The sequence below is a fragment of the Aspergillus campestris genome (assembly GCF_002847485.1).
Source record: "Aspergillus campestris IBT 28561 chromosome Unknown P168scaffold_3, whole genome shotgun sequence".
Taxonomy (NCBI): domain Eukaryota; kingdom Fungi; phylum Ascomycota; class Eurotiomycetes; order Eurotiales; family Aspergillaceae; genus Aspergillus; species Aspergillus campestris.
This window is the reverse complement of record NW_020194338.1, coordinates 731,908-753,367: the sequence shown is the minus strand read 5'-3', so window position 1 is coordinate 753,367 and position 21,460 is coordinate 731,908. Positions and strand designations below refer to the sequence as shown.

The 21,460-nt window shown below is 51.9% G+C and overlaps 10 protein-coding genes across 10 annotated transcripts; 5 read left to right on the top strand and 5 right to left on the bottom strand.

Annotated features, from left to right (window-relative positions):
- The first annotated feature begins 63 nt into the window (after positions 1 to 63).
- Positions 64 to 1,060, top strand: P168DRAFT_325270 (GNAT family N-acetyltransferase). Its single transcript, XM_024840978.1, has 2 exons — positions 64 to 538; positions 657 to 1,060. The coding sequence occupies exons 1-2, from the start codon at positions 127 to 129 to the stop codon at positions 908 to 910; spliced, it is 666 nt and encodes a 221-aa protein (XP_024694991.1). The 5' UTR covers positions 64 to 126; the 3' UTR covers positions 911 to 1,060.
- Positions 1,061 to 2,087: 1,027 nt separating this feature from the next.
- On the top strand, positions 2,088 to 3,450 carry P168DRAFT_288348 (GNAT family N-acetyltransferase). Its single transcript, XM_024836762.1, has 3 exons — positions 2,088 to 2,445; positions 2,589 to 3,125; positions 3,222 to 3,450. Exons 1-3 carry the CDS (start codon positions 2,332 to 2,334, stop codon positions 3,258 to 3,260), a joined length of 690 nt encoding a protein of 229 aa, XP_024694990.1. The 5' UTR covers positions 2,088 to 2,331; the 3' UTR covers positions 3,261 to 3,450.
- A 580-nt stretch (positions 3,451 to 4,030) lies between these two features.
- P168DRAFT_309406 (N,O-diacetylmuramidase) lies at positions 4,031 to 4,958 on the bottom strand. The gene is made up of 2 exons (XM_024839296.1): positions 4,720 to 4,958; positions 4,031 to 4,656 (listed from the first exon to the last, which is right to left on the bottom strand). The coding sequence occupies exons 1-2, from the start codon at positions 4,861 to 4,863 to the stop codon at positions 4,123 to 4,125; spliced, it is 678 nt and encodes a 225-aa protein (XP_024694989.1). The 5' UTR covers positions 4,864 to 4,958; the 3' UTR covers positions 4,031 to 4,122.
- A 636-nt stretch (positions 4,959 to 5,594) lies between these two features.
- On the bottom strand, positions 5,595 to 6,493 carry P168DRAFT_302747 (hydrophobin family protein). Its single transcript, XM_024838690.1, has 3 exons — positions 6,149 to 6,493; positions 5,977 to 6,068; positions 5,595 to 5,904 (listed from the first exon to the last, which is right to left on the bottom strand). Exons 1-3 carry the CDS (start codon positions 6,447 to 6,449, stop codon positions 5,848 to 5,850), a joined length of 450 nt encoding a protein of 149 aa, XP_024694988.1. The 5' UTR covers positions 6,450 to 6,493; the 3' UTR covers positions 5,595 to 5,847.
- Positions 6,494 to 7,697: 1,204 nt separating this feature from the next.
- Positions 7,698 to 9,262, top strand: P168DRAFT_279833 (glycoside hydrolase family 71 protein; the record flags this gene model as incomplete). Its single annotated transcript, XM_024835821.1, has 4 exons — positions 7,698 to 7,781; positions 7,833 to 9,073; positions 9,133 to 9,193; positions 9,251 to 9,262. The coding sequence occupies 4 exons, from the start codon at positions 7,698 to 7,700 to the stop codon at positions 9,260 to 9,262; spliced, it is 1,398 nt and encodes a 465-aa protein (XP_024694987.1).
- On the bottom strand, positions 9,231 to 11,600 carry P168DRAFT_302746 (zinc finger CCCH domain-containing protein). The gene is made up of 6 exons (XM_024838689.1): positions 11,590 to 11,600; positions 11,087 to 11,534; positions 10,993 to 11,040; positions 10,637 to 10,937; positions 10,301 to 10,575; positions 9,231 to 10,249 (listed from the first exon to the last, which is right to left on the bottom strand). Exons 2-6 carry the CDS (start codon positions 11,282 to 11,284, stop codon positions 9,605 to 9,607), a joined length of 1,467 nt encoding a protein of 488 aa, XP_024694986.1. The 5' UTR covers positions 11,285 to 11,534; positions 11,590 to 11,600; the 3' UTR covers positions 9,231 to 9,604.
- A 337-nt stretch (positions 11,601 to 11,937) lies between these two features.
- Positions 11,938 to 13,586, bottom strand: P168DRAFT_249142 (uncharacterized protein). The gene is made up of 2 exons (XM_024834160.1): positions 12,908 to 13,586; positions 11,938 to 12,849 (listed from the first exon to the last, which is right to left on the bottom strand). Exons 1-2 carry the CDS (start codon positions 13,243 to 13,245, stop codon positions 12,027 to 12,029), a joined length of 1,161 nt encoding a protein of 386 aa, XP_024694985.1. The 5' UTR covers positions 13,246 to 13,586; the 3' UTR covers positions 11,938 to 12,026.
- A 1,562-nt stretch (positions 13,587 to 15,148) lies between these two features.
- Positions 15,149 to 16,196, top strand: P168DRAFT_295523 (glycoside hydrolase family 43 protein; the record flags this gene model as incomplete). Its single annotated transcript, XM_024838045.1, has 2 exons — positions 15,149 to 15,436; positions 15,492 to 16,196. The coding sequence occupies 2 exons, from the start codon at positions 15,149 to 15,151 to the stop codon at positions 16,194 to 16,196; spliced, it is 993 nt and encodes a 330-aa protein (XP_024694984.1).
- A 1,446-nt stretch (positions 16,197 to 17,642) lies between these two features.
- Positions 17,643 to 19,535, top strand: P168DRAFT_288344 (tRNA threonylcarbamoyladenosine dehydratase). Its single transcript, XM_024836761.1, has 3 exons — positions 17,643 to 17,663; positions 17,713 to 18,054; positions 18,122 to 19,535. The coding sequence occupies exons 2-3, from the start codon at positions 17,775 to 17,777 to the stop codon at positions 19,375 to 19,377; spliced, it is 1,536 nt and encodes a 511-aa protein (XP_024694983.1). The 5' UTR covers positions 17,643 to 17,663; positions 17,713 to 17,774; the 3' UTR covers positions 19,378 to 19,535.
- A 229-nt stretch (positions 19,536 to 19,764) lies between these two features.
- On the bottom strand, positions 19,765 to 21,436 carry P168DRAFT_295521 (kinase-like protein; the record flags this gene model as incomplete). The annotated part of the gene is made up of 6 exons (XM_024838044.1): positions 19,765 to 19,976; positions 20,038 to 20,200; positions 20,265 to 20,560; positions 20,708 to 20,928; positions 20,974 to 21,187; positions 21,316 to 21,436. 6 exons carry the CDS (start codon positions 21,434 to 21,436, stop codon positions 19,765 to 19,767), a joined length of 1,227 nt encoding a protein of 408 aa, XP_024694982.1.
- Positions 21,437 to 21,460: the final 24 nt, after the last annotated feature.

The window sequence follows — 21,460 nt, the reverse complement described above, 5'->3', positions numbered from 1 at the left end:
TCAGTAGTCGCGCTAGTATATGAGTACTATTAGTAGTATCTATTCCCGTAGACGCAGTCACAACATCTTCCCACCCGCCCAACACTTAATAGATTCTCGAAGCGCAACAAAACAAGCATCATAAGAATGGGTGTGACCGTCCGCTATGCCACCGAGGCCGACGCCCCCGCGCTAGGCAACATAAACGTCGCCGCGTTCTGCCACCAAAATTTCAGCATAAACGCCTTCCCAGGCCAGGAGCCCGCCGCTATCCTTCCCCTCAAGATCGCCCGGGGTCTAGACAAACTGGCCGATCCGACCGTGCAAGTCCTGGTCGCTGTGGACGATGACACGCCCGACAAGCGCGTGGTGGGCTACTCGCGCTGGACGATCCCCGACGAACCGAGCCCCGTAACACTGAGTGCCGACGGACAGGAGACAATCGCGCGGCTCACGCGTGGTGAAATGTACCCTGAGGGAACGAAACTCGAGATGATCCAGGAATTCCTTGTTATGGTCAAGGAGAAACGGGCGAAGTACTTACGAGAGTCGGAAATTAGTATGTCTTCGTCTTGCCCCTGTTGGTCTTGTTTGGCTTTTAGTAGAACTAGATATCTGCGTGATGGACTATTTATGGATGTATTATCCGATGGAGAGAGGCAGCTGACGGACTCTAGCACTCGACTTCCTGGGCACCCTCCCCGAGTATCAGGGCCGCGGGGTGGGGTCGACTCTACTGCGCTGGGGAATTGAACAGGCAGTTAAGCGCCAGGTGGGGATATTCCTTGAGGCTACCATGGACGGATATTCGCTGTACCGCAAGTTCGGATGGCAGGATATGGAGGAAGTGAATATCGAATTTAGTATGTGGGGAGGCGAGGGGACTCAGAAGTTTGTGATAATGCGGCTGGACGCACCTTTGATGAACTAGGTAGCTGTATGTGTACTGCAAGGTGTCGGAGGTGAGCTAGTCGATGAAGAGTGGTCTTGTTATCATTTCATATAGCCTTGCGTTGTTCATATCCGTAAAGCAGAATGGCAACCACATTGATTCGAGCGTTACGTATGGGTGTACTCAGATACTCTAATGGATAAATGCAAAGCAATTGCTCACGAACACTCTTCAATTGAGTGTACTGTGCAAGTAGTATCGAGAGATGACTCAGACAATTGCGATACGTTTATGCTGCGAGAGGAAATGGATAAAATTAACAGATCCCTGTTAAGGAAATACCACGATGATATGGAAAGTAAACATGTGTCAAGAAAAGGGTTCATATATGCAAAAAGATGCAAAAAAAAACCATTGACACTGGTCTGTAGTCAGGTGGCCCTATTGACCGATTACAGTCGATCTTTTGCATATTCCCCCACAAGGCCTATATTTAGTTAGACATGCTGGCTTGATCCGAGTCCCACAAGCCTAAAAATTAGGAGATAGGGATGGTAGATAAGTTAAAGTAGTCAGGAACAGTTGGTTATTCTTCCTAACAATCTCAGGCACTCGGTCATGCCCTATATTTGTAGGATACCATATGTCGTACTGAATATAGGGTTACTCAAAAAGCTTAAAAGTGTCATGATACCTTTTATAGCCAAGTGGTAATTCCCCTTCTTTTATTGCGACACCTTACTTCCTGTCCTGACCCTCACTCCAAGGTGATAGCAGCTTATTGTAGACTTTCAGGACGATCAATCAGATCTGGTTTGCTACGGTTGCTGTTCTACTCGCTCGATGATTGCTTAATCACCACGCCTTACTTATCCCATATAACTATAGCTATACTTACATTTTCAAGAAGCAATGCCATGCGGATACAGACTGTGAGTGCCAAAAAATCAATATTCCAATGAGTGAGGCGGGCGGCGGAACGACCTGCCATAGTAGGCCTAGCGGCACACTAGCCCCCGCCCCCGCGCAGCATCTCCTATCCCTTATTGGACAGGACCTCCGCCTCGAACTGCCAAGATAGGACTAGATAGACGCAGTATGCTTCATCTACAGCGCCGTGAGAGGTGTGATCAACTGATGACTACTACTATCTGGATCCCTTATCAACCGGTCCAGCAGGTTACACACCCCCCTATGACCAGGTCACGCTCTCCTCCCCACCGTCACCGTCCCTTGAATTGTCCGCCCTATATCACCACTGGACTCTCCTCCCCTAGACAATAGTCTCCGCTCCTCTCCTCTCCTCCCCCACATCATACCACTCGAACCATCTAGCCTCCCCACTATCGTCGACTTAGATGGCGCTATCGTTCGATTCTCTCCGCCACCATTCGCACGTGTACACCATCGCCCTGTCCCAACCCACCCGCAGAGCCAATAGACGTTGATCCGATGACACCATGGCCATCGATATAGTCCTCATGACGGAGCGGGATATCCCCGCCGCCGTTCAGTGCGTGCAGACGGCATTTGCCGAGGATCCGTATTTCTGTTGGTTGTTTACAGCGTCACGGGTACGTCTTGCAGACCTTGCTTCATATACCTACCACCACTACCACTCATCCATACACATACATATAATCCCCATAAAACCACACCATAAATAAGGGTAAATCTATAGAGAACATGAATTAAAGAAAAGAAATGAACAAAATAGTACAACATCGCCCGCAACGCCGCCTCTCTAACCGCGCACTTCCAATACGGCCTCAACTGCAACGCCCCAATGTACATCGCCCTTCAGCAATCTAGCACACCCGACAAACCCGCCCGCATCGTCGGCGTCAGCTGGTGGTTTCCGCCCTCGCCCGCCTCCCCAACATGGACAACCCTGGCGCAGGACTGGCTGCTGTCCGCGCGCCAGCTCGTCTTCAACATCCGGTTTGGCGGCCGCGGCGGGCTCAACCTGCGCCGCTACCGGCTGTGGAAGGCGCTGCAGCGGGATGCGCACGCGAAGCTGTGGACGGACCCGCAGGGGTACTACTTTTGCAATGTGTTGGCGGTGGATGAGGCCGCGCGCGGGATGGGCGTCGGACGGAAATTGGTGGAGGTGGTTACGCGTAGGGCGGATCGGGAGGGCCGGCCGTGCTACCTGGAGAGTTCGCGCGGGATGCCAAATCTGGTGATATATGGGCGGATGGGGTTTGAGGTTGTTGGGGAAGTGGATTGTGTGGATGGGGGGGATGCGTGTAAGGTTTGTTCTCTCTTTTCTTTCTTTCCTTTTTCTTTCTCTTTCTCACCTTTCTTTATTACGCCTGGGTGTGTATTGGATGGTGCTAATCTGAGGTAGCTCTATTGCATGGTGAGGCAGCCGAAGGTGAAGGCATAGCTGGGGAGAAGATCATGATTTATGACTTTACGTGATGCACTTTGGGTTTGATTTCTGTAACTGGCAGCTACTAAATTGTTTGATCATAGCTTAAGATGGATACTCATGATGGGAGTTTCATTTTTTCATTCCCCGCAATGCCATAGAATATGGAGAGTTAGAGTTGGCAGATCAGTGACATGAAACGTACCACTGCATCAGGTCATGTAGATCATCATTTATGATGGTGTGTGTCTATAAAAAGAGTCTGGAGGATCTTCAACCAGCGAAGCTAGGATATAGTGACAGATGGAAGATCGTCTTACTTAACGTGGATCTGCTATATTGATCTCCGCATGGAATCACTTCCTAGTATGAAGCAGATATATGAAAAGTGATAGGCAGAATAACGTCTGGATGGTCACTAGACTAAAGCACTGCGTGTTTACTAAGTGAAGACTGATTAACAAAGCATGCAACTATATCATCTTCATAGCATAGGAATAGGGCTAGGTCTTCATGCCCTAAGCCATCGCATTAACTGGAAGAACGCCACCTTCTACCACTCATTCAACTCCTGTAACAATACAAATGCCTTAACCAATGGTCTTCTGTATACATCAGATGGCAGCATGACCTGTCTAGAACGTCGCACGGGATCGCCGACGGAGGCCCGATTGTGGCTGAATTGGCGGCTGGGCATCCTTGGATAGGAGGCTTAGTGATTGTAACTCTTCCTCCTTACTCCACTTTCAATATTCCTAGATGGATCCAAATGGATGAATTCAATTCCGAGTCAAGCGATAGAAGCAGTTAGATACATTATCTCCTCGCAAGCCTTTCCCTATACACAATGCCCCTCACTATACTAGTCATAACCAGACTAACCACCCTTGGCGAACTTCTTCAACAAGGCCTCATCACCATTCCACACCTCGGAGTCACCACCATACGCATACGCGTTCGAGTTCTGCCAGAACGACTGGAACCCCCATCCAGCGGGCAGGGTGCCCACGGCGCTGGCGTACCGCGCCACCACAAGCGGGCACTCGCTGAACTTGTCGCTGTTGCCCGTGCAGGTGGTCCACCAGTCGGTGGTGGTGTAGATCATGGGCTCGCGACCCGCCTTCGCCTTATAAGTGGCGACGAAGTCGGAGATCCAGTCGACCATAGCCGATGCGCTGAGCCCGAAGCACGTATCGCCCGACGGGGCGTACTCGATGTCGAGCATGCCCGGGAGCGTGATCCCGTCGTTGGACCAGCCACCGCCGTTCTTGAGGAAGAACTCGGCTTGCGCGGCACCACTGCTGGAGTCGGGGTGGGCAAAGTGGTAGCCGCCTCGGATAATGTTGGCGGCGGTCGCGCCGTTGTAGTGCGTTGTGAAGGACTTGTCGACGAAGGTGGTGCCTTCGGTCGCCTGTATACTTTTGTCTTAGTATGTGCGTGCAGGGTTAAAGGCCGGAAGAAAGGGGAGACAGACCTTGATCATGACGAACCGCGCGCCATCGGCGTAGGCCCCCGCGAAGTCGACATTGGACTGGTAGTTCGAGATGTCGAAGCCTTGCACGCCAGCGTAGGCCACGCGGGCGCCGGCCAGGAGGGAGATAAGAGCCGTGGACTTCATGGTGTGTAGATTAGGAGTATTTTGGGAAGCTGGGAGGTAGAGAAGGATGGGGGGAAATCACTGGGATGTCAGTCCGTATTTAAGTCTGCGCACCGGGTCCGCTTCTTCGTGTTGTTCGTGTTTCTTCGTCTCCTTCTTCATGGCTGTCATATCAGGGCTTGTTTCACCACGCGACGGCGGCCGGTTCCGATTAGTTCGGTTGGGCTTGGGTCGCATCGCCAGTAGACAGCACAACGCAGCTAACTGCTTGGACCGTGCAGCGCTAGGACACACGGAGGTATAGTCCAGACCCTGATTGGCGTGACTGATAATCATTTGCATGTTTAGTCGGGATTAGTGGGGTCCTGCCAATTACTTTGGAGACTGTCTGTTCTTCACCCCGGAAAAGTGTTAGTCGGGATCCACATATTCTCCTTCATCAATTGCCCAAATTACATGCTTCGACGCCACGACGCCACGCGACGGAGACGATACGCCTTCACGTTTAGATTTCCCCCGGGCATTGATGGGAGACCTGGTCAATTGTGTACGTCGGGGTACTACGACGGCGACCCAGCCGCAGCTCAGCCGTACAATGCATAACAACGGCTCCATGCGACTCGGTTGGCCATCTTGGCGAATAAGATTGCGAGCTAGATGTGGGAGTGGATGAATACGAAGGCCTGGAGTGTTCTTCGTCTTTATACGGACTAGTCTCGGGATTATTGTGCTATGAATGGAATTGATTCCCTGATTATACATTGATATCCAGTACATTGGACATGGGACAGAACGACATGAACTGCCCTGGTTGTTTTCCGTAGGAAGGACCCCCCCTGCCCTTTGCCAAACCTGAATCCCACAGCCGCGACATAGCTCATGATCGTAATAAAAAACATAAGAAAGCCGATGATGATTATTATCATAGTAACACTCGTCATGCGCAAGTCTCTCCGAACAGATTGGTTCGGCTCGCGACCATTGACGTGTAACCTAGAATCTCCTCTAGATAATCGAGCCAAGGCCAATGCATGGCAGCTGGAGGCCGACAGCATCCTCGTCCTATACAAATTGAGATTAGCGCATGCAAGTGTTTAGCGTAGAGGATAATCCGGAAAAACCACAAGCACATACCGCAGATCCACCGCTCTCTTGGCAGCAAGCAACATTCTGTTTGCACTCCTGATTGAGCAGATCTTGGACACTTAGGAGGAGGAGGATATTCACTGCACGAGTCAAAGCATCAGTAACCATTCTAGTAATTGAATAGAGGCACGTAGGATGGAGAAGGACAGGAGGGACCTACATTTCAAATCCAGTTTGGAGCAGCCGGAGAAAAGGCCAATGCCCTGCGAGCCAGCGCCGGCTCCGAGCACCTCAGAGACAAGGCCGCCGTTGACTTTGGTGTCGTCGCCGGTGTACGTAGCGTCGTTGCAGCAAGACAGCTGGGCCTTGTCGCCGCATTTCTGCGAGGCCTGTTCGATGGTCATTCCATCTGGGGCTGGGTGCAGGATGTTGCCGGGCCGTTGCTGAGCAAGTTCGTCCTGGGGGAGGGCGACAGCGGTGGCGGCCATGAGGGCACCGAGGGCACTGAGAGTGAACTGCATCTTTGCTTGCGGTTGTACGGTTCAGAGGAGAAAGTATGTATTAGGCAAGAAGGCAGCTATATACGGGGGACGATCTGTAGTCGCGTCGTGACCAGTTTTGACACACGACACTGTAGAACCAAGGATCTGCATTAAAATTCTAGGAGCACCCATTGTTTTGGTCGCCTTCGCCGCTTTCGACTCAGTTGCGAAGGGGGCGCCGTATCCGAATGCGTGGACTCAGGAGTTATGGTATGTAACCCAATCTCCAGTGGAGAATATCTTTGACATTGCCCAGCACCTGGGGGTTCGGATCCGAAAGTGGAGTAGCCCTACTGCCGAAGAAGAGGAACAGAGTCATTGATTTAGGAAAAGGGGATCGTACCAGGTTTCTCAGGATATCGAGTCCTCCCTTGCTTGGATGTCGCAGTGTCATTTACTTGCTTGACTTAGACCAACCCTCCATTTGGCTTTCCTTATCTCGTATGCTGTAGTATCGAGCAGCATACCCCGTCTTGGATGTTTCTTCGTTGATCTTGTGGGTTGTATGTTATTCCATGCTGAATGTTCGCGAATTCCATTTAGTCCGCGAAGTTTCGGCCGGGAACACCGAGATTTGTCCCCTGGGAGGTCGGTCATAAACAGGCAAAAGAATGTGTGAAAGAATGCGACAATGACGAGTGCCAATTCTTGAAAGATGATCAAACTTTCCTGAACAATGCTCAAGTCAAATGTTGGATAACCCTGGTAGAGACAGTTGAATGGTGAGTTGTCAGGGTTGCGACTGACCTCTTTGACGATTATCCTTATCTCTTATAGATTTCAAAATGGGATAGCCCGTCGCACCGGACATAATGTCATGACGGATACTTTTGAAAAGGGTCCGAATGCCGTCAAAGGGCGGATCTCATGCTTTGACCAAGAGCAAAACGAGCCAATACCTGCATGAGTCAGAACAGTGTTGCGAGATGGCGCCGATTCAACACATGCTTTCGAATGAACTCGCGTACACACTGGCGGTGTGTAGGAGGAAGATGATCCTATGTAATTTGAAGTTAACAATTTTGGACATGTCACAGTGGAGACAGCAGAACACTAGGTTGTCCGCATCGCAGGTGCAGTAGCAACTCAATATATAGATGCATTTGTCCAGAAGCATTGGCGTGGTCGAGGAAAAGACCGCTGCCTAGTGCGTCTTAGTAGTCAAAAGCGTGGGATCGCCGTGCAATCCGACGTGCCTGGGTGTTCTTCTCACAGCTTGCCCCGACCATGGTATCTGTGCTTCGAATCATTGTCCTATTGGCATGGGTGTTCGCACAAGTCGAGTCCAAGGCAGTGTTTGCCCATTTCATGGTATTACCTACACCACTTGCTGCTCCATAGACAAAACTAACACTCAGACAGACAGGAAATGCGGAAAACTACACAGCGCAGGACTGGGAAAAGGACATCTCCCTCGCCAAGAAAGCCACCATCGATGCATTCGCCCTGAACATGGGCATGAACGATCTGCACCCTGACTCGCTTTCCAAGGCATTTTCCACGGCCAAAGACCAGGACTTCAAGCTCTTCTTCTCCTTCGACTATGCCAGCAACGGCAGCTGGCCGCGGGAGCGCGTCACCGACCTATTAAAGCAGTACAAGGACCACTCGGCCTACTACCAGCACAAGGCGCAGCCGTTTGTGTCAACCTTTGAGGGATTCGACAAGGCCTCCGACTGGAAGAGCATCAAGAAAGAAACCGATTGCTTCTTCGTCCCGGATTGGAGCGCCGTCGAGCCCCACAAAGCCGCCCGCCACAGCGTTGTTGATGGCCTGTTCAACTGGAATGCTTGGCCCGAGGGCCCGCGCGCCATCAACACCACCGTGGACGAAGACTTCCTGGACGCCCTCGACGGCCGCAGCTACATGATGCCCGTGTCGCCCTGGTTTTACACAAATCTGCCCGGCTTCGACAAGAACTGGGTTTGGCGCGGCGACAACCTCTGGCATGACCGGTGGCAGCAGGTGTTCCAGCTGCAGCCTGACTTCGTGCAGATAAACACCTGGAACGACTTTGGTGAGTCCCATTATATTGGGCCCTTGAATGACGCCCGATCTGTGGTCTTCGGGCCCGAAAAGGGTGACGCGCCGTTTGATTACGCGCGAAATATGGAGCACGATGGTTGGCGGACGCTGTTGCCGTACCTCGTTAGCCAGTACAAGTCTCCCGAGAACAAGACGACTCTGGCTATCGCTGAGGAGACCGTCGTTTCTTGGTATCGGCTTCATCCGGGCAAGGCCTGTCGCGCTGGTGGTACGAGGGGAAATGCGCCGGACCATAGACAGAAGGAATATCCAGCTTCGGAGATCCTCGAGGACCGCATTTTCTACTCTGCGCTTTTGAACGCCAATGCGAATGTGTCAGTGAAGGTTGGCGATGACCCATCGACTGCTCGGTGGGAGTATGTCCCCGAGAATGGTAAGGGTATCTACCACGGGAGTGTTCCATTTCAGAGCACCGGGCGCGTGGAGGTTGCTGTGACGCGGCAAGGAAAGAAAGTGGCAATCATGCAGGGTGAGCCGATCACGTCGAAATGTTCTGACCGTGACAAGGGACTGCAAAATTGGAATGCATGGGTGGGGCAATCAGGATCTGCGACGATGTGCGTTCCTTGGGGAATCTTCGCTGTTGCTGTTTTGCTAGTCAGCTTGGTGTAATTAGCAGCGAGCAGGGACTCAATCAACGGCGAGGGACAAGTGGCATGAGCGAGTACATGGATTGTGTACGTAATAAACATGAGTAAATAGAGCATTCCGATTGATACTAGTAAATTTCATAGGTAGGATTATGATTACTCTACCACTCACGGTACGAGTAACCATCCTACTTAACCCGCGGAATAACCAAACAGTCGACCCATGAACGATTTCAAAACGGTTGTACTTTTTCCAGCTTAAATGATAATATTCATATAGCTTTGCCAAGGCCCCATACAGTGACCTGGTCTTGTTTTGTCTGGCTTCGCTGTTGTTGGGCTCTATTCACCTCTCGAGTTTCTGCCCGTGTATGTTTTTCCTCTTCGATAAAGTAAAGATCAAAGTAAATGTAATCAGAAAAGTCTCGCAAAAATAGCCCATTGCGAGGCATTTCAAGCTAGATAGTATCAGCTGTACTTGCCGTATTTTCGGGTCGTCTAAAACACGACATCTTTCATAAGGTATGAGAAGCTATTGTTAGGATCAGTGGTAGAGTTCACCTCCAGCGAACCATCGCTCAGAGGTGTCTCATCCATATCGTGCTCAATAGGGGCGACCCACTGCGCGACATCTAAATCGAGCAGGTGGGCATGGCGACTAAATTTGCATGGTTTTGTACCCTTGCAGCCATCCCTCTGGCAAAGATGACCGAGATAGCACTTCAAAGAGCGGCAGCTAGGCCCTCTAGAACACGCGTGCTGGCGCAGGATATACTGCATCACGCTGACGCACGTGGACTCTAGGTTACTGTGGTCATATTCGCAGCTGAGATCCCCACATTCGCCACCGAGGTGGTATTTGTTGCACAGCCTGTGCTGCTTGGCTCGTCGGTTATAGGCATCCCAGGCGTCGGGAGAGGGCAAAGGACTGTAAGTGTCCAGACGCTCTCCGTTCTTATTGACGGCTATGAATTCCCGGGATTTATTACTGTCCCTCGGCAGATGACGCGAGAAGTAGGCTTGGTCGCGAGTTGGGACAGGCGTACGCCACGGGGGCGGGGGGCTACGGTCTTGTTGCTTAGAAACTTGAGGATTGGAGGCGATATGGAGTTTGGTGCAATCGGCCCCATATCGGCAGACACCCTACAACTTGGTGGTGAGCATGGTGACGAAGATGATGGGATGGGTTCGTACCTTTTGGAAGTGTTTGCAGATAGGCCGCGTGGGAGTAGTGGGCGTTGAGGGTACGTGCGTACTACCCAACGGAGTCGACATAAACACGGACGGCACTTCCCTGATAGGTAAACCGAGACTTTCAAACTCGGGATGAAACGATGCGGCCCTGAGAAGGGTAATGCGTTCCGACTTGCCAACGTAGGGGGTCAACAAAGACAGATAGCCAGTATCATGACATCCCGCAAAGAAGATATGTTTACACTGATTGTTCTCTACAAACAACCGGAAGAACTCTGGTACGGGTTAGCCAGGGCGACATAGTGGACAGGGTGGCGCTTGTCTTGGTTCACCCACCTCTAATCTTATAATCCGCGCCTTCTTTCTTATCCCCGGCATCGATATAGTCGAACAAATCCTGAGAACGAGTGAAGCTCGAAGCAAACGGCGATAGAGACCGTGCTTCGTTTCCGACCAGCCCGTTACGGGCCAATGAGCGGGACAACCCCAAAAGATTGGAGTAAATGCGAACCATGATCCGGCACTGATCCGCTTGAGGACCTAGGCGCTCATGGAGGAGTTCCTTGACCGAGTCGTTTAGTAAACGCGCCGCAGTGATGCCGCCTTCCGCCGACGCACGGATCAGATGTTCCTTGAACTAGGCTTATATTAGAAACAACCAAGGTAATCAATTTAGAGCCAAAACGACTAACCTGGTAGCCATCTCCGTCAATCAACACCAATGCAAAAGGGTTCCGCTCCTTGTATTGTTAGCTGAAAACCCGGTACCTGATGGGTGCGACCTACCTGTCCACGCGCCAGCTTCTTATACTTCTCCCGGTTCTCCCTCTCCTCCTCATAATCACTCCGGAGCTGATTGTAACTATCTAGAAGGAGCTGAAACTGTTGCAACAGACCTTGTACACGCTCATGATGCTGTTCATTATCCCGGACGATGGAGCCCACATGGCTGTCCAAGGCTTGGATATCAGCGTCCCGTAGCATGATGTTGATGTCGTTGTGGAAGTGGGGATTATAGCGGGGAAATTTCCACGGGGAATAGGTATATAGCCCGAAACAGGTGTCAGGCCTCCCAGCAGTTAGGTCTTTACGTGTCAGTGTCAATCAGGAAGGACCGCGTGTAGATCAGCGAGAGCCGTTGGAGGGCAAGGCGGGACATGCGGGTGTGGAGGATGGTGAGGGGAAAAAGCGTGAAAAACCCAAATTGAAGGCTAGGCTAGTATTTTCTTGATGCCTAGGTAATCAAGATCAGTGACAAGAAACTTTCAGCACCAGACTCTACCACTCACACTATCTTCACTGATCCATTGTCACTAGTCGTTGTCCCATCTGATTGTTTGTGATTGTCGCTTAATCTGTAAAACTGATCCATCATCTTTGTTGCTGTTTAGGCAGGCGGTGAGCGATAAAAACGCGGGGACTGTCATGTCACCTGATGAGCACGTGCGTCAATCGCGAAGCCATCCCGATCAGGAAATGGACTGCCTGAGGATGATAGGGTAGCTGCCTCAGACATCCACCCCGATCTACTTCCCTTTTTGTTCTCTGCTGCCTAGTGTATGGGAATTGACAAGGTCTAATGTCATGGTTTTATCGTCGTTCTGGAATATCTTTTCGCCTTCTGCTGACATACGTCGCATCAAGAACACTAATCATACAGCACATATCACATCTCCAGTGTTCCTTGGTTACCTGCGCAGAGATGCAGGCATCGGTCCCACCTCATCTATGACGACTTCTTGCTCTTGGGGGCCACCCGTTTGATGCCTCCCAATTCGTTCATGACCAGCTCGTCACGCTCCCAGAGCAGCTCCACAGCCGCGGCAGTAGGGCCGGCCACAAGACTGAGCAAGACTACCTTGGTGACGAGGCCCAGGCAACCGACACGACCATAGACAACGCGATGCGCACTCTTGTACACGCTGACAGCCCAGATCAGTACTCCAGCGGAGCCGATCAGGTAGTCCCATCGCAGAAAAGCATGCACTCCCTCACCAAGTGTGCTCACCTGCGCGACAGGCGAGGCCCATGGCTGTGGGATATCAAAAACCTTGAATGGATGCAGCACGCCCACATATTCGGGCTTGAAAATAGACGGGGCAATAACAGTCGACAGAGAGACAGTCCATGAGATGAGGTGGGTGACGGCGGCGTTGCCAAAGGCATAGGCATAGACACGGCGCAAGGCGCGCTGGGTCGCACGGCCATCGTCGATGTTCCGGTCATTTCTGACAAAGGGGCTGAACACAATGTTCACAAGCACAAGTAGAATGGAAGTGTATGCGGGCCAGGGTTGCCACAGGGCGATGAAGATCTGCTTCAGATCCGTCGTGATCTGCTCCGATCGAGGTAGGATCAGGAGCGCGCTGGGGACCATGAAACCGACCGTGAACACCAGCGGGATGGCGTTGAGCACGGCGCGGGGAACCCGAATGTTCTGGGCATTGGGCTTGCGAGCCGTAACCGAGAAAGATAGGTGCAGACACAGGAACAGCGGGGTTGCGAAAGCAAAGGTGAGAACCTGGGCCGCGAGTCCGAATGCCATTGGGCTATAGGCCATAATCAGTCAGTGTGAGGGACTTGGAGTTGGGGGGAAGGAGAGCTTACAAGGCGACGATGGTCCACGCATTTCCGCGTCTCCAGGCCTCCAGAGTCACCAGTACCCAGGCCGACCCAAATGTACCGGAGAATCCGAGGGAATGCAGTGTCAGAGCTGGATGGCTTCCGTCGGTGGCTGGCCAGAAGAAAGTTGTCAGGATAGACAGCAGCCTGTCGATCTGCGGCACGCCCGTGTATACGGTGCGCAGTGGTTCCGCGGTCCCAGGCAGGATCTGTGACTCGACAGCCTTGTCCGCCAGGGCCCGCGCATTATTTATGTCGGCATAGTAGAAAATGGTATAGACAACAAAGACGCTGAGCAAGGGTAGAAGCAGCTTGGCGACCATGATGACTGAGGCTTACAGTGCTTGCGACCGGGGAAATACGTTCGCAATAATCTACCAGGGACGCGGGGGAAACACAACAAGGGGCGCCGTATTTATAATGATTTCTGGCTAGTCGTGATATGATCCATCTGACCGCATATCAACATCGGTTATCGGGACTGAGATGCGGGATCCAACGATCCAGAAAGGGAATGTGTTGCGACCAATGCGGAGGAATCGATGTCGATCATTAGGACCATCTCGTTGGACTCATGTGGTTGCGGATCTCGAGACCCATACCGAGGCTACAACCGAGACCCGGGGATGGGCCCAGGTATCCAAATCGCTTCATGAATATCATGGCCCTACTAGAGTACGCGGGGAATTATTTATCCCACGCATTGTTCGCTGAGCTTCCGTTTCGTGATGGGCCCACTGCTCTAGCGCAACGCGACCAATGCCACCGCTCGCTGGATCTCCACGCGTGTGTTTTTTTGTCAACTCGCTCTACCTTTGGGCTATATGCTACAGCGTTTAGTACATCGACTTGACAGATTGACAAGCTGATTGATGTTGTCCATGAGTTGCATCCCTTCCCGGAATATCATCGTGGAAGCCATGTGTCGCACTGGATATATGATTACTTACTAAGACCAAAAGTGTCATGATATCTTTTGCAGACAAGTGGTAATATCTTGCAACGGAACCAACAACCCGTTTGCTATAACCCTTATTTACCACTTCGTTGGGGGTGTTCCTGGCAAGAGCCTCGTCGTGGTGTCTCCACGGCTCATGATATACTCACGAATTTGTTGTCATCCCGAAGCGGTACTTGCCATGGGAAACATGCATTGAATTGGTTGGCTTCTGTTCCAAACACGTGATGGGCTTAGCCAAATGGTCTGCGATGGTCATGCTGGTTCCTAGCGAGGAGTAAAACCATGTCTGTCTTCGAGGTCGGTCTCAAAGACATTGCTACTATTTAGGTCTACTAGACAAGCCAGATGAAAGGCAACGGGAATGGATACGCTTGTCTGTCCTGCGCTGTGCATCAGACTTGATGCGCTCCTTCCCGGGCAAAATACTAATTTTGACAATGGCTTGCGAATCTCTGTGTCTGGTATGGCCAGATTGAATATACATAGCTGTGGCATCGGCGATAAGGGCCGAGGGTGTACACATGGCTTGAGGCATTGTACACTAGCTCAATGACTCTTGTCTGGATATCATCGTCCAGCCCGTTGCTCGGCCATGTTTTCGAAACACTTTACAGTCTCAATTTGCTTGAGGCGTTCATCGACGCCACCCTGCTTGCTTCGTCCTTTGTGATGGTGTCGCAGGATCAGTAATTACCTCCAACATGGGCAAAGAACTGGATCTGTGACATTAATCGCCAATACTAATAGATTTAGGAGCGGTTGGTTCTAAAATTCCTCTTCTCGACCTCGACACCCGCTGGTTGGTAGATTCCAATGTGAGTTTCACGGGTCCTGAGTGTCATTCACTCGTCATCCATACTCAAATTTAGGCACCAGAGCAAACTTTCCCCCTCCCAAGACTCTAATTTGCAACTCTGTGCCCCTGACCGTGAGGAATTCTCCAACCTTCTTTTTGGAACATCTGCCCCCTGGGTATTATACTCAAAGATATCCCATCCAGCCCAGGCAACAATAACTGGAAAAACAAGCACGCAAAAGACAGAAGAACCAAGATGCTGCCTTTTTTCAAAAGGAAGAAAATGCCCACTTGCACTGCCTACGATCTGGAGTCATCCAGTGACTGGAGTTTAACCCCCAAAGGGAGCCTAGAAGAAACTACACAGCCCCCAAAGCCATTGACAAGAAGAAGAATCGCAAGTCAAGCAGCAGCGGCTTTCTTGGTGGTGGTAGTTGTCATCGTAGTGCTCAGTCTCCCATTCATCATAATGCGAAATCAGCGCTCGAGGCACTACGATGACCCCAGTTACCACAATGCAGGGTACCATCCCATCAATGTCCTTGATGATTTCCCCGATCCGGGTATGGTCCACTTCAACGGGACTTGGTTCGCGTATGGCACAGACACAGGGACAGGCATTGCGAATGCGCATGTTCCCGTCGCTACGTCGGATGATTTCATCGTCTGGCGCAGAAAACCGGGACATGACGCGCTGCCAACCCTCGGCGGCTGGGAGAAGGCAATCAACCACTGGGGCCCCGACGTGATCCAACGCGTAAATAGCCACCTCCCACCCCAAAGCTGTGTCTGCACAGACTAATACCCTATAGGACGATGGAAAATTCGTCCTCTATTATTCGGGCGAGCACGAGGCCCAGAACCATCACCATTGTATCGGGGTTGCCGTTTCTTCATCCACCGACCCAGTCGGCCCTTTCTACCCGGAATCGACGCCCCTCGCCTGTCCCCAGGATCCCGGCAGCGCCAGCGACCCGTCCCCCTTCCGCGACGCCGACGGCTCACTGTACATCGTATACAAAGAGAACGGTCACGGGGGCGGCTGTGGCACGGGGAAGAAGCGGGACTCGCGTGTCCGGATACTCCTCCAAGAGCTAGGCCCCGACGGCATAACCCCCAGGGGTGCCGCCGTTGAAATCCTGCACAACGAGAAAGACGACGGGCCGGTCGTCGAGGCCCCGAGTATCGTCCGCGCGTCCTACGGGCGGTACTTCCTGTTCTTCTCGTCGCACTGCTACTCGTCACCCTACTATGACATGAAGTATGCGTCCGCTGAGACGCTTCGCGGCCCGTATACCCGTGCCCGGCGCGCGCTGCTCAAGACGGGCGATTTTGGGCTCAAGGCTCCCGGTGGTGCTACGGTCTCTGCGAATGGGTCCAGGATGGTGTTCCATGCTGATTGTGGGAGGCAGTCGTCGTGGAAGAGGTGCAGGTATGTTGCGGGGGTGGATATGGGCAATGATTCGGGGGATAAGTCGACTGTGCGCCTTGGGTCGTTGTCGGCGCTCTCTAGTTAATAGGTTGTTCGTTTTCTTTTCTTCTCCTTATGTTTCAATTATCGTTGATTCTTTTTATCATTATTATCTGTTCCTTCCTTCCTTTCTTCGGTTTGAAGCGGATTTTTGGTCTTACTCATGTATTGGAAAAAAGCCTTGTCTTGATCACTTCTATCGAATCCACCTTATGATCAGAAAGAAAATCTACTTAATAATAATTGCCATGCCTAACGCATACTAAATATGGGAATAAATGGATGATAAGAATAATAATAACACATGCAATTGCCCTCAGATTAGCTCTCAGGTTCTCACGGGTTTCCAGGCCGATGTGGAAGCGCCTAAGCGCAGGCCGGATACCATACAACTTTGGCTTTTGGAATAACCTCGTCACTGGGCGATTGCATGTGCTATGGGGTGTGTGGGGTAGGGGAAGCAAGAAGCTGGTGCGCGGTTAGTGTGGTAGGAAGCAGGAGCTTGAGCTGACGACAGATGGTCGATGTCGGATTAAATAAGTTTGGATTGCGAGTTAGATCTAGTGGCTAAGATACACGTATCTTGTGAGGATCTGTCGTCGTATATTATGCCCAGGAGCATATGAAGGATGAGAGAAAAACAACAAGCATGCTCAAATCGACCTGCCATGCCAGATTGAAAACTACCTTTGTGTGTTTTCTCTCGTCATTGATCTGCCCGACATCGTTACTTCGCGAGTGACATATGGAGCGATTGACGCCTCGGAGAGAATTGTTGTCATCATTTGGCTGAGATTCGACGGTGTGACTCAACGATAAGGGGCAGTACGAGGGGACTAGATAGGTAAGCAGGTGGCATATGCAGTATAAGCAAAGGTGAGCAATAAGGTTTAGCAGGTCAATCTGACTATGCATGTCAATATCCCTTACGTTAATCGCAAGAGAGCAGACTTTCGCGATCAAATACAGGGGGTGAAATATAACTTCCAGTCCACAACATTAGAGGACGGCAGGAATGAATCCCCCATACTTGACGTATATACGAGTGTCGCAACAACGCCACGCAGAGAAGCAATTATAGCTTGACCAATCCCTAAGATCTCTGTTCAATCTTAATCATTCACGCTGCAGCTAGTGTCTTCTTCCATTCGATCGCCAGAGCTCTCGAAGGATGAGGTCCACTGCCTTGGGGTTTTTTCCCGATACAGGTGTCATAAGATGCTCTTGTGTGTGTTATCGTCATTGAGAATAGAAGCGTACTTCTCCGCGCTAAGTCCCTGTTAGCAATACATCATCAATTCGCTATGTGGAAGGCGCGAAATACCTGGCGTTGCAGCGTGCGACGTACGTTGTGTTTGTGTTGGAGACGGCAAGGGGAAATCGCCAAGTGACGCATTTTCATGGGTGTGCCTGCACGTGACCGCCTATCATTTTCGGGCATTCGCTGGGCCGGACCGAAAATGCGATTTCGTCATTATACAAATTAGCAGCTATTAGACCTGAATATATGATGGTAAGACTCCTGTGGCACCGGACAAGGTCTCTAAAGCTGAACGTCTTAGGTCTGACTGTCCTACAGCTTTCTTGAATTGTCCGTGTCGAAATTGGAGGAACAACGTGAAGAATGTCTTCCTGGATCCAGCGTCACGCCAACACCCACCAGTCTCAACTGGCGGCGACCGCTGTTATCTCGGGCGCCGCCGTTGCAGGCGCAATACTGGGATACCAAACATACCGCCGGAAGGAAGCAGTCAAAGGGCTCAAGGCTTCGATTCCCGATATCAACGAGCGCCACCATGCTGAACCTCTCACCGAGTATGGGACTGCGCCCGCGCCCATGAGCAAGGAGGACGAACGCAGCGCGGCTCTCGCGCGCAGGGCACAAGAAGGGGACTACGATGATGGTACAGGAGACATCTCCGCTTTCAGCGCTATGAGGTTCATCCGCTAACCAATTCTTCAACCGACTAGACCTTATCCTCGAACAACTCGCGCGCAACCGCGTTTTCCTCGGCGACGAAGGCCTCGAGAAACTCCGGTCGGCGTTCATTATCGTTGTCGGCTGCGGCGGTGTTGGATCACACGCTGTAGCTTCCTTGACACGGTCAGGTGCGGCCAAGGTCCGGCTCATCGACTTCGACCAGGTCACCCTATCCTCTCTGAACCGACACGCCGTCGCCACTCTCGCCGACGTGGGAACACCAAAGGTGCACTGCATTCGCCGGAGACTGGAACAGATTACCCCGTGGGTGCGGTTCGACTGCCGGAACGAGCTCTTCAACGGATCCGCCGCGGAGGATCTCCTAGCTCCGTGGAGCATGGACGACAGCGACCAGGGTCGGAAACCGGACTACGTGCTGGACTGCATCGACAACATCGGCTCCAAGGTCGAACTGCTCCACTACTGCCACCAACACTCGATCCCCGTGATCTCGTCCATGGGCGCCGGGTGCAAGTCGGACCCCACACGCGTCACGGTGGCCGACATCTCGGCCGGCACAGACGACCGGTTGTCGCGCAGCACGCGGCGGCGCCTGAAGGCGCTCGGCGTCAGCACGGGGATCCCAGTTGTTTTCTCCACGGAGCGATCAGGCCCGGGCAAAGCCAGCCTTCTCCCCCTGTCCGCGGATGAGTTCTCCAAGGGCGAGGTCGGCGAGCTAAGCGTGCTGCCTGATTTCCGGGCGCGCATCCTGCCCGTCCTGGGGACACTGCCTGCTGTCTTCGGGTACACCCTCGCCAACCACGTTATCTGCGACCTGGCGAACTACCCGATCGATTATAGCCTGGGCGGGAAGGGCCGCGACAAGGTCTACGATAGCGTGCTGGGCACTCTACAGGGCCTGCACGAGCGCCTGGCCCGGCTGCAGGTTGGCCACCAAGTAGTGGGACTGCGCTTGCCCCTGACGAGGGACGACGTCGGATACCTCCTGGACGAGATCTACCACGGGAAGAGCGTGGTGACGGGCCTGCCTAGCAAGCCTGCTCTTGTTCCCTGGCAGCGACCGGCTCGGGGCTGGGGTCCGGACCCTGAATGGGAGAAGGAGGGACAGAAGTTTGTTCCGATCCAGTTGAAGGACTTCGTGTGCATGACGAAGGAAGAAGCGGCGCGGCATGAGAAGAACGTGTTGCTGGGTGACAAGACGGTGGAGGAGATGTATGACCGGAGCGTGGTTGAGAAGGTCAATGAGCGACGGAAGGAGTTGGAGGCGTATGAGAAGGATGTGTGATGAGTTTAGTGATTAACGAGTTTGATGTATATTAAAATGTATAGACACGATGGTGCTTATATCTGCCACCTCGCTTTACTTCGTGGCTTGAGCGTGTTCAATATGGGGAGGTGTATATGATATTGTGTCCGACGCTCAGTTGTCTGACCTTCATCTTGCGAGCTGCCGCCCACACTGTTTTGTTTCGAGACTGGCACAGTCCGGAACCGTCTTTTAGTAGAGACAACGAAGAAAAGCGGGGGAAAGTTTCTAATTGTGCCTCTACTGTAAGCTCCAGAGACGTCTATCTTCAACGTATCAGACGCACCTGTCCAATGATGCCCTCTCAGCCAGTACTTTGTGGTTATTCCAGGCTTCAAGTCACCACCGCCGGCCATATCCATGTGCTTAGCGATTACCCTCCGCGGGCTTCTTGAGGCGGAGACCATGCATCATCCAAGGATCAAAGAGAAGCTCTTTGGCAGTGGCCCGTTTTTCAGGTAGCCAACATAGGGCCCGTCGGAGAAAGCGAAGAAAGTCTGACTTTTCATCACCGTGGAGTTTTTCTTCCCTGGTTTCGAGGTTATAATCTGGGAAAGGAGCTGCACCTTTCCATTGCCCTGTATAGAATTTTTGGACCATTAATGCCAGACATGTGATATCGCGAGAGGCTTTACCAACCATTTGCATCCCAGAATTGCAGGCTCTTCTCGCTTCGTGAGAGGAACTCGCGGGGAGGACACCCTAAGAGCGCGTGCATCTCGGCGAGATGCACGCCGTCATCTAATCTGCGATCAGGGTTTCGAGCCTTGAAAAGGTGGTGACGCTCCATCAGGTCCCATATCTTGGCTACTGTCAGTTTCGAGATTGTTGTATTTCCAATATAATCCCATGGATGAGCATCTTACCACCATTCCAACATTCCAGATATCAACCTTATAGTCCCAAGTCATGTCTAAGATGACCTCGGGTGCGCGATAAACATCAGGCATGATATCACCCCGTTGCTGGTCAATGCCCACTCTAGCCTCGCCCAAATCGCAGAGAACGGGCGTCCCCAAGGAGATGGGGAGGGGCCGTGTGATGTAAATGGTACGATCTTCGAGTGTCTTCCGCGGGATTGGCGCATCGAATTCGGCCTGCTCGAAGTTTGATAAGATCGAGTTGTCCTTGGTACCAAGCAGCATATTATTCGGTTGGAGGTCTACGGTATTAGCTTTTACTCGGTTTTAGGTTATGAGGTTATGGTGACGCCCTTGAAATGAAACCGAGGCTAACCAGTATGTATGACCTGCGCCTCCGTGTGGAGGAAGTCCAGAGAGGCCAGGACATTGCGCATCGTTGTCCTCACCATGGCACTGGTCAAGACTAATCCCCAAAGGCGGGTGCACCAAGCAAGTGTGCATTTTATGGCCATCTGGATTCCTGGTGTGGAAGATATCTGTTAACGGACGTAGACATGACTGCCCCGCGTGGTCGGACTGAATGGTGCTTAGATGTTTATACACCTCAATCTCTCGAGTCGGTGAGGTCAGCGCGGCGTATATTTTTAACGTTATAAAACAGTCGCCCCTATCCTGTTAGATCGGGCCAGCGATTGTACTCAGCTCCTCTTACCATATATCCCGACAAAGCCACACCGTCGCACTAGATCCATATCCTAGCTTGCCCACTATCTGGTATCGGCGATTCAAGATCTCACCAATATGAGCTGGATAGAATCTTTCCGGTTTGTAAGTGGGAATGTTCTCTTCCTCAATCAAGCAGGAAGGGTCAATATTATCCCATCCAGAACTGGGGAAGACGCGCGGCGTTGACGAGCGAAGATCAGCTATGCCGCGATTGATTGCTCTTCTGAAAGTAGCGATATTCTGATGAAAAGATGACAAGACGCGTAGTTTCTTAGGAGACAGCATCGTCGTCTCCCTCTCATGGTTCATAACAATAAGAAGGACAAACCATCGCGTTGAATCGACTGTTGTTTATACCGATCAGTCACGTGTGTACCTAGATCTGGGGGCTGGTTTGGTCTAACCGGGTTTGGCCTAGAGTGAGATGCCTCCGCCGATCTCGACGTCATTCTCTGCCAACCAGAAACAGTCCA

What these genes read in the sequence shown, in the direction of transcription:
- P168DRAFT_249142 (XM_024834160.1), bottom strand. Translation starts at nt 13,245, where the DNA reads ATGGTCGCCAAGCTGCTTCTACCCTTGCTCAGCGTCTTTGTTGTCTAT. An exon ending in GCGTGGACCATCGTCGCCTT is followed by an intron (nt 12,850 to 12,907) that starts GTAAGCTCTCCT and finishes TATGGCCTATAG; the next exon opens with CCCAATGGCATTCGGACTCG.
- P168DRAFT_302746 (XM_024838689.1), bottom strand. Translation starts at nt 11,284, where the DNA reads ATGCTACGGGACGCTGATATCCAAGCCTTGGACAGCCATGTGGGCTCC. An exon ending in TTGACGGAGATGGCTACCAG is followed by an intron (nt 10,938 to 10,992) that starts GTTAGTCGTTTT and finishes ATATAAGCCTAG; the next exon opens with TTCAAGGAACATCTGATCCG. An exon ending in TCTGCAAACACTTCCAAAAG is followed by an intron (nt 10,250 to 10,300) that starts GTACGAACCCAT and finishes ACCAAGTTGTAG; the next exon opens with GGTGTCTGCCGATATGGGGC.
- P168DRAFT_325270 (XM_024840978.1), top strand. Translation starts at nt 127, where the DNA reads ATGGGTGTGACCGTCCGCTATGCCACCGAGGCCGACGCCCCCGCGCTA. An exon ending in CTTACGAGAGTCGGAAATTA is followed by an intron (nt 539 to 656) that starts GTATGTCTTCGT and finishes GACGGACTCTAG; the next exon opens with CACTCGACTTCCTGGGCACC.
- P168DRAFT_288344 (XM_024836761.1), top strand. Translation starts at nt 17,775, where the DNA reads ATGTCTTCCTGGATCCAGCGTCACGCCAACACCCACCAGTCTCAACTG. An exon ending in AGAAGGGGACTACGATGATG is followed by an intron (nt 18,055 to 18,121) that starts GTACAGGAGACA and finishes TCAACCGACTAG; the next exon opens with ACCTTATCCTCGAACAACTC.
- P168DRAFT_309406 (XM_024839296.1), bottom strand. Translation starts at nt 4,863, where the DNA reads ATGAAGTCCACGGCTCTTATCTCCCTCCTGGCCGGCGCCCGCGTGGCC. An exon ending in CGCGGTTCGTCATGATCAAG is followed by an intron (nt 4,657 to 4,719) that starts GTCTGTCTCCCC and finishes AAAAGTATACAG; the next exon opens with GCGACCGAAGGCACCACCTT.
- P168DRAFT_302747 (XM_024838690.1), bottom strand. Translation starts at nt 6,449, where the DNA reads ATGCAGTTCACTCTCAGTGCCCTCGGTGCCCTCATGGCCGCCACCGCT. An exon ending in CTCCAAACTGGATTTGAAAT is followed by an intron (nt 6,069 to 6,148) that starts GTAGGTCCCTCC and finishes TGACTCGTGCAG; the next exon opens with TGAATATCCTCCTCCTCCTA. An exon ending in AAGAGAGCGGTGGATCTGCG is followed by an intron (nt 5,905 to 5,976) that starts GTATGTGCTTGT and finishes CAATTTGTATAG; the next exon opens with GACGAGGATGCTGTCGGCCT.
- P168DRAFT_288348 (XM_024836762.1), top strand. Translation starts at nt 2,332, where the DNA reads ATGGCCATCGATATAGTCCTCATGACGGAGCGGGATATCCCCGCCGCC. An exon ending in GGTTGTTTACAGCGTCACGG is followed by an intron (nt 2,446 to 2,588) that starts GTACGTCTTGCA and finishes TGAACAAAATAG; the next exon opens with TACAACATCGCCCGCAACGC. An exon ending in ATGGGGGGGATGCGTGTAAG is followed by an intron (nt 3,126 to 3,221) that starts GTTTGTTCTCTC and finishes AATCTGAGGTAG; the next exon opens with CTCTATTGCATGGTGAGGCA.